Source organism: Alnus glutinosa, chromosome 1, assembly GCF_958979055.1.
Source record: "Alnus glutinosa chromosome 1, dhAlnGlut1.1, whole genome shotgun sequence".
NCBI lineage: Eukaryota > Viridiplantae > Streptophyta > Magnoliopsida > Fagales > Betulaceae > Alnus > Alnus glutinosa.
The window spans coordinates 48,278,185-48,286,945 of NC_084886.1; the positions used below are offsets into that span (position 1 = coordinate 48,278,185).

The following is an 8,761-nucleotide window of genomic DNA, read 5'->3' on the forward strand; positions in this document are numbered from 1 at the left end:
ATGTCAACAACATAACATTATTATATTTAACTTGATAAGCATATGAGATTCAACTACCGACCAGGTGGAACCCTTCCTATGTCATCAATCTAATTTCTAAAGCAATAAAATGGGTTTTCTTCCGACCCAATAATACAGTATGCAATTTGAAAATCATGTCCCTTATTAGACGGACGGACTATCTGGTTCCACTCCCTAGTCCATTATTAATTGTTTTTTACATGTAAAAGAAAGAAAATTAGGCGCCCATTAGCCCAAGTAAAAGCAAATTAGGCACCCATTGAAATGGCAATGGGCTTCAACCTTCAATTGTCAACTAGCAGCCCAGCACCCCCGCTATCATCGCTCTACCCGTTTCCATGTTAACAAACGCGTCGCGAACAAAAGAAATGTCACGTGAAAAATCTCAAAATTCGCAATTTTTATTTTATTTTATTTTTTTTATGGGTAGTATTCTAAAATACTAGACGGCCTAAAAGCAAGAGGGGGTTGGCACTAACTGGTGCCTACAAGGAGGCAAAGACCCAATTAAAAGTCGATTACTTAAGAGTCACAAACACCCTTAAAGGAGTTGACTTTAGATTTAACTTAAAACAAAGTTTCTTCAAAAATGGACCCAAAAATTAAGTTTTTCATTGAAAACAATATAACATTTCTCTTACATCGAATAGCATACACGGTAGTAACTACCATAATTCTCAATATACTTGAGATTAAAAAAAAAAATTATTTTTAATGTAGGAGGCAATCCACCGAATAAACTATTCTCAATTCTTATGAGCTCGGCGAATATTTCATCTATGCTAAAGATTAGACGAAATACTTTAAAAATGGCAAAAAAAAAAAAGAGAAAAGAAAAAAATAACACTTTAACATTGCGCATCTCTTTCACGTGGTGTGCCATATTGGTGTTAATAGCATATGGAATCATGTATACCCACTGATTAACTTTGAAATTTCCCTTACATAATAAGGACAAGGTTGAACATAAAAGTGGAAGATGACCAAACATCACAATCTGGTGGATAGCATCTTGAAATTGGAAACGAAAGCAACTTGTTCATTTGCCCTAATCTTTCTGTCCTATTCAAATCATTCTCAGTTGGAGAACTTGGCTGATTTCCATTCATTTTCTAGGTGCAAATCAGTAAAATGAAAAAGTGGACCATAAATGAATTAGTTTGATGGGAATGGGATAGCTAAAGACAGTTTTCCTTCAAGCATGAGGAATATATACACACACACACATATATATATATATATATATATATATATATATATATATATATATATATATATATATAATTCAATTTATTGAGTTATTTAGAATACGTAATTTTTACATGTATTTTTACTTTCCGTGGTCTAGAATAGATAGATATAAACTTAATAAATTTTTAAAAAGGCTGCGAATCTAACAGATCTTCTTGAAGAAAGGTATTGGGCTTTGTTTATATCAATCATGGATCTACTGCATAGTTCATTAGCCCAAGCTCGGGAAAAAAAGTGAGTTAGCCCAAGATAGATTGGGCCCAAAGCAACATACATTTTTCTTTTTAATTTAATTGGATCTTCTTTAGCAGCTCGGGTCATGTTTGGGTTAACAGACACTCACAAGTAACAATCGAACCAATCGAACACCGGTCGCGTTCACTACACGCGCTGCCATGAGCGAAGATGCATCCTCGTACCCTCCAATCGAGCCGACCACCTTCGACCTGATCGTCGTCGGCACGGGCCTTCCGGGATCCGTGATCGCCGCTGCGGCCTCCGCCAACGGCAAAACCGTCCTCCACGTGGATTCCAACCCCTTCTACGGGTCCCACTTCGCCTCCCTCCCACTCCACGACCTATCCACCTTCCTCAATCCCCATTTTACCCCTCCGTCGTCCACCGCATCCGACGGAGACGATCACACCCCTGTTGCCCTCATCCAACGGCCCCTCTACTCCGACGTCGGCATCTCCTGTCATGCCCCTGAGGTCCTCACCGCAGAGCATTCCAGAAAGTTCAACATCGATCTGTGCGGACCTAGAGTTTTGTTCTGCGCCGATAAGTCCATCGATCTCATGCTCCGGTCCGGGGCGAGCCAGTACATGGAGTTCAAGAGCATCGAGGCGAGCTTCGTGTACGACGAGAGCGGGAGGAGATTGGTGAGCGTGCCGGACTCTCGCTCGGCGATATTTAAGGACAAGAGCTTGGGGCTCACGGAGAAGAACCAGCTGATGAGGTTCTTCAAGCTGGTTCAGCAGCACTTGGCTGGTGATGATAGTGGTGCGGAGACTTCGAGGATTTCGGAGGAGGATTTGGAGAGTCCGTTCGTGGACTTCTTGAAGAAAATGCGGTTGCCACCCAAGATTAAATCGTAACGCATCACATTTTGCTCTTCTTCTTCTCTATCTGCTACTGCTAGTGAGCTTTCTTTATATCCATAATTGGTTTATTTTTGAAAATTTGATCAATTGAATATATATATATTTTTTTCTTTCTGTTAAGGATAGATTATGCATATATGTTTGGATGTTTGTTTTTGTAATGTGGTGTTTGGACTCGAATTGTTATAGGATGTTGGCATTTGTAGTTGTTTTCTTTGACCATTTTTTGTTCACCTATAGTTTGTGTGGTTCGTTATTGAGAATTTGTGTTGTTTTCTTGCTATTTAGGATCATTCTATATGCTATAGCCATGGCCGATTATGATCAGGAGAACACGGAGATTTGTGAAGACGTACTCACAACAAAAGATGGTATAGATCGTTTGGCTCTCTACAACTCATCGGTTGGCAGGTTAGTTCTTGTTCTCTCTCTGTTTCATACTTAAAAACAGTTGTGTTAGTTAGTTATCGATTTTAACTTGGTGCTATCGATTAGCTCTACAGGTGTAATCAGTAACTGTGTGGATAATGGATCGCTTTGGGTTCTGATGGTCTTGCATTTAATACTAAAAAACATTATGTCTCGTATCTTGCATCGTGGACTCAAGAATGTTGGGATTGGTTTTTATTTTGAGAATCGAGTTGCCACAAATATGTGCTTTACAATTTTTGTTGCTATCAGGTTTCCAGATGCACTTGGGGCTATGGTTTATCCGATTTATGGTCAAGGGGAACTACCACAAGCTTTTTGCCGCCGTGCTGCTGTCAAAGGTTGCATTCATGTAAGTTCCAGTCTAGGGATTTACAACTTAGCGTTCTTGGAGCAATGCCATTTGTTAGTTCCTTACTGTTTTCTACATCCTGGTGAATACTTGTTAATGCCTTGTGAATTTTGTTTATGAGGACACTTTCTCATAAATTAGATACGTGCATGTTCATGTTTGTCTAACCTTGTTTGAAATGTACCCTTTTTTTCTTAGTTTTTAACTTTTATTGTTGAGTTTCTTTGTTATGCATTTAGTAAGAAAGAAATTGACCTATTTGCTTGATGCCTTTGGTAGTGAATTCCCTTCCATTTGCGTTGATAGGAATTGAAGTTAGGAGGCAAGTAGTGAAAAATCTAGAAATGGACTTCATAGGAGAATGAAAAAAACAAGGGTAGTTAGAAGGTAAACTTTGGTTCCATTCAACTTTAAATAAGATTTTATCGATGATTACCATATGGACAATGGTGGCAGTTGGTTCTGGGTGAGGATAGTACCTATCTGGGGCTGTTGGATTATTGGACTTACCTCTTTTTGTTCTTGTTAATATTCAACGTTACTCCATCGTCTGGTAGTTGATTATATTGCTTCCTTCTTTTCTTTTCTTTTTTTCCTTCCTACATACGGGGAAGGGAAAAAAAAAGAAGAAAAATCCTGTTTTTGCTTTATCATGCTCTGATTATGTGCATCTGAAACTCTAATATGCAGGTTCTGAGAATGCCTGTGATTGCCCTGCTTATGGACAAGGTGTGTAACTATCTTTTTTCATTTTGTGCTCTTTTATAAATACTTATATGATGTATTGGCTACCTGTATTAAGTTATTGTCATTTGTTGAAAACTTTGCAGTGTACTGAGCATTATAAAGGAGTTAGATTATCATCAGGTCAAGACTTATTCTGCCATCAGCTAGTCCTGGATCCATCCTTCACGGTTCAGTTGCCATTAGCTTCATCTCCACGAGATCCTCTGAGAGAAAGTCTTCAAGTTTTAGGTCTGAGAGATGTTAAAAGGAAAGTGGCAAGGGGAATATGCATTACAAGGAGCTCCTTGAGGCCAGATACATCGAATTTCCTGGTGGTATATCCTCCTAGATGTAAGATCTAATTCTAGAGCTATTCCTGTACTTTGTTGAACAAAATAAGAAACAAAGAAAAAAAAAAGAAAAAAGAGAGAGAGAGAAAGAAAGAAAAGAATTAGAGGGTGAGAAACTGACAATTTCTTTTCCCTCTCCTAGCTTTGTACCCTGAACAGGTTACATCAATTCGAGCTCTCCAAATAGGAAGCGGTTTAGCTGTTTGTCCTTCAGGCATGTAAGTTTATGTTTTGTGAAGGTGATTGATTGATTGTTAATCTCTTATGTTTTTGATATTTTACCATCAAGTATATGATAATGACAAGTTCAAAAATTTGTGCATCACAATCACGACGCATTATGTTTGTGCCCAATAAACTATTTGGGCCTTTTGCATTATGAGCATGTATAGTTTGCCTAAGATCAACATAAGTTTGGTCCTCAGTCGCTAAATCAAGGGCACAAAAAATAGGAGAAGAAAATCATGTTCTTTTTCAGATATCAATGGTTGTGTAACTAGTTTTTGGCCAGAAAGAATGCAAATTTTTACATAATTGGCTGTTTTTGTTTTTTTGTTTTTCTTTTTTGCATGATGTCGCAGGATACTTGGTGCTAATTGTATAGAGACATGTGCTATGCGGGTTAATGATTGATTTATTGACTCGCTTTTTCATCATGGTCATGTGAATCTGGCATTTAATAGTACTATATTTATACGTGGATTCATAATGCCTAGTAAAATAATTTAATACCCTTACTTCTTCAGAAGAACTTGTGAAACATGAGTTCACACTACTCCCTTCTCTTGTTCAGGTTTGTATTATACTTTTCCACTTTGTGTCATGATGCTGATCAAGGGAAAGAGTTGTTACATGCAGCCATGGATGCTCTTCTCATGCTACCCGAGTCTGGACATCCTGAAAGTAATACCACAGTTCAAAGTGACATTGCAGCAGAAATAAAGCCCACCTTACTTTGGAAAGCATTGTATATTCAGGATCTTACCATGGTGTGCTTCTCATCACAACTTTTCTGTTCTAGACTTTTTTCTTTTCTATATAATCATGATATAGTTGTACAGAGAGTGTGCAATTTTTTTTGTTATGTTCCTCCCCAAACAACAACCCCACCCCGCCCCCCCCCCCCCCCCCCCCCCCCCCCCCCCACCAAAAAAAAGAGAGAAAAAAAGGGTGAAGCTCTCGGGGATGGAGACTTGCGGTTCAAAACCCATTAGGTGTGTGTGTGACACTAATAAAAGAAAACAAGTGGATAGAGTATCCTATTATGTATTGGATAAGACATAACTCTTGTTGGTCTGAGTACTCATCGGAGTTCATATATGTGGACAGTCTTGGTGAAACCCTGCAAGTGGATATGATTTATGTATTTGCAGCATTATGGTTGACATATGATACTATCTGATAAAATTTTATGTTAATTCCAGGATCAATTTGAATCTATCAGCTACACTCCCATGCCAGATGGAAATCTTAATTATAATGATCTGTTAGATGTGACTTTGAAGGTATTTCATCTTTTATTTAACCTTCATAAAGTTCAATGTTTTGTTTCACCTTGTATGAATTGTTGGTACTCCTCAATATCATTATATCTTGCCTCATAGCATAAACTATTCTGTTTTGGGATATCTCCCATGCGATGGTTGTTCGGGGCAAATATGAAACAAAGTGATTGAACAACCTTATGCATGCTTTTACTGGGACCAAGTTCATGTGTTTGTTCTTCAGCAGTTCATGTGTTTGTTCTTCAACAGATTATCTTTTATGCTCTCTCTCTCTCTCTCTCCCTCGTAGTTGTCATACCATAGGTCCAATCTATTGAGGAATTTTGCCATTTTCACATTTTGAGTTTACTGACATTAATTCGATGGTGGTTCTGTTACTTTGGCAGCTATTTCAGAAGATTTATCCCCATGAAGAAGTCTTTCCAGTTACAGCCTCTCCTGAGAATCCAGAGTACGATTATGAATCTAGCCTAGAGAGCTAATTGTGCTTTGCTGCAACCTTTTCCACCCATCAGTGCTTTGACTCAGGAGTTGCTGAATTATGGACGGGGCTGAAGTGCTGCTGATTGTACATGAGAAAGACAAACTTTACATTTAAGTAATTTACTTTCCTCATATGTTTTCACAATTTTGGTGGCATATAAATATGAAAAAGGCACAGTGGCTGTTCATTTTCAGCCACTGTTCACGAAAACTGTTCATTTCCAGAAACTGTTGTACCATTATTCAACTTTACCTTAGCTCGCCTATATTGGCTGATAAGGTGCCTGTATCACAGTGTAACAGAACATAAGTACTCAGATAGTTGAAGGATTTCACAGTTCTTATACTTGATAAAAAAATGCTTCTTGTGTCTTGTCTCTTGCTGCTTCAATAAGTTCTGTGAATTGTGATTAATCCTCAAGCACCCATGCTAGATCTGCTAGTGTAATTTGATTGCGTCTTGTAAACCATTATGCAAACCGTCGTTATGCTTGTATAGTACACTTTTTTCAACACACAGGTTCATAGAACATATTATTATTTTTTATGATGACTTCACACGTGATGACTTAGCATTGACATTAGGTGATAATATAGATGCTGACGTATCAAATGAAACACACGTGACAGATGGTAAACCGTAATAGAGGAGCCTATTTAAAACTTGGACAAAATCTAAATACTTTATTTTTGAAAGTAGAAACTCAATGATTAAATATAAATCAGATAAAAACATAAGGGCTAAATATGATTTTTCCAAAATTTTTAATGCTTGATGAGAGAGCAAGAGGCCAACAAAGGGACCGAGGCGAAAATCATGCCATCCATGAATGGCTACCCATCCACAGAATCGAAGTCATAGCGGTACTGTCTCTTGAATTTTCAGCTTCAATTTAGAAGAAACAACATCTAATTATCTATTCTCACAATCAGGTCAATGTCCACACAAAAGTGGAAGAAATAACAAAATGGTAATAATGTAACAGAATAAACTTCAAGGGCAGAAAGTCATCTCAACAAATAGAGGTTCAGTAACTCTTCATCTTGTAAAATGATTGCTTTTACAGGAACAAAACACAACCCAGCAGCTTGTTTGTTTTGCTTTCCGTCTGAAGTAATGGATTTTACAGAACTAATCATAGTTTTTTTTTTAAGGGTAATTCGAAACTAGTCAGAGTTCCTGCATATTTTTTCTGAGAAACAAAACAAAGTCGATTGGCTTTTGGTCTCCCAGGTACAGCTTTGCTCATCAGCAATCAATGTGTCTGAAATGCTTGCATCCTCAAGAACTGGCAAAAACAGCTTCAGACTACAAATTTGGAGGCAGATGATTTTGCATCTTCCTTCAATGCATCCCCTGGCATATCCATAAACGTAAAAGCAGTTCAAGGAAAAATGATTCAAATGAATAGACAAGTGTGATTATCAATCAAAATTTATGAAGTCACCGACCGCACGACGGACCAGGATCCTCTCCAAATGAAAATCAACCGGAGCGGAGCTGGTCCTTCATACACAAGGGTATTTTTATAATTTCAAAGACAAGGTTAAAAATCTGAATGGGGGAGCATACCTCTAAAAACTAATTATTTATTTATGACAAGAAATCTTTTCAAGGCAAGGCCACTTTCTATATACCCCCTTGATAGGAAACCTGGAACCGTAGAAAGCGCCCTTATAAACAGATAAGCAAAAAAAATAAAGTACAAATTCTACCATCGATCCCATTGGCCTCCTCTCTATCCTCCCTATCACACTATCCCAAATCGGCTCAGATTAAAGAGGCAGACCTACAGGGTAAATCCCAATAAGTTATGGGAAGAGAACCCAGCTCAGGACTAAGTAGCCCTAGATTCAGAATTCAAGAACGTTCATAATCATCTCAAAAAGGAAAAGAAAAGAAAAGAAAAAAAAGGTCCTAAGAATTGTAGCAGCATGATTCTCATCAATAAACAAAGACTTATCCATCATCTCCGATTTTGTCAACAAAAACTACTCTATCCACATTTCCCAAGAATTTGTATCATTTTTCATAAACCCTTTAATGGGCTTAAGCCTAAAGCAATGAAAACGAGTATACACAGATGCAAAAAGAAAGATAAAGAGATAGAGAGACTACCAATTTGGTGCTCTGGGGCTTCCCCGTAGATGGCTTTTAGCCTGGAGAGTGGGACGAGCGCGGAGTCAGTGGAGGAGGCTTCAGCAAAGAGCTGTTGCTTCCACCCCCACATGGCCTTCTTCATTGCCTTGTTGGAATGGGTAAGCGAGTCCTTCTGGGCCTCCAGGGCCTCGATGTCCCTCTGCTGCTTCACCGATCTCACGGCCAGCGCCACGAACGACCCCACCAGACACACGTTGATCACCGCGTTGTTGTTCGTCGCTTTCATCGCCGCGCTCACCACTCTGTTCGCGAACTCCATTTTGGCACTCCAGTGTTTAGAGAACCGCTTCCATCTCTGAGCGCTGGGTTTGACGTTGTCGAGTTGGTAATGGGCCTGTTCTGGGTAATTGGGTTGGGCTGACAAATTGGGCCAGCCAATT

General features: G+C 38.7%; 2 protein-coding genes across 3 annotated transcripts; one reads left to right on the plus strand and one right to left on the minus strand.

Moving 5' to 3' along the window:
• Positions 1–1,558: 1,558 nt before the first annotated feature.
• Positions 1,559–6,597, plus strand: LOC133854611 (rab escort protein 1). Of its 2 annotated transcripts, none has more exons than XR_009896823.1 (9): positions 1,559–2,365; positions 2,664–2,786; positions 3,057–3,156; positions 3,847–3,885; positions 3,987–4,233; positions 4,375–4,446; positions 5,026–5,221; positions 5,657–5,737; positions 6,124–6,182. XR_009896823.1 is itself a non-coding variant. In XM_062290852.1 (9 exons), the coding sequence occupies exons 1-9, from the start codon at positions 1,668–1,670 to the stop codon at positions 6,217–6,219; spliced, it is 1,656 nt and encodes a 551-aa protein (XP_062146836.1). In that variant the 5' UTR covers positions 1,573–1,667; the 3' UTR covers positions 6,220–6,597. The 2 variants fall into 2 exon arrangements, 1 of the variants encoding a protein (XP_062146836.1); XM_062290852.1 differs by having other exon boundaries at positions 1,573–2,365; positions 4,375–4,450; positions 6,124–6,597.
• Positions 6,598–7,233: 636 nt separating this feature from the next.
• Positions 7,234–8,674, minus strand: LOC133854655 (uncharacterized). Its single transcript, XM_062290904.1, has 2 exons — positions 8,340–8,674; positions 7,234–7,577 (listed from the first exon to the last, which is right to left on the minus strand). Exons 1-2 carry the CDS (start codon positions 8,638–8,640, stop codon positions 7,525–7,527), a joined length of 354 nt encoding a protein of 117 aa, XP_062146888.1. The 5' UTR covers positions 8,641–8,674; the 3' UTR covers positions 7,234–7,524.
• Between the last annotated feature and the right edge of the window lie 87 nt (positions 8,675–8,761).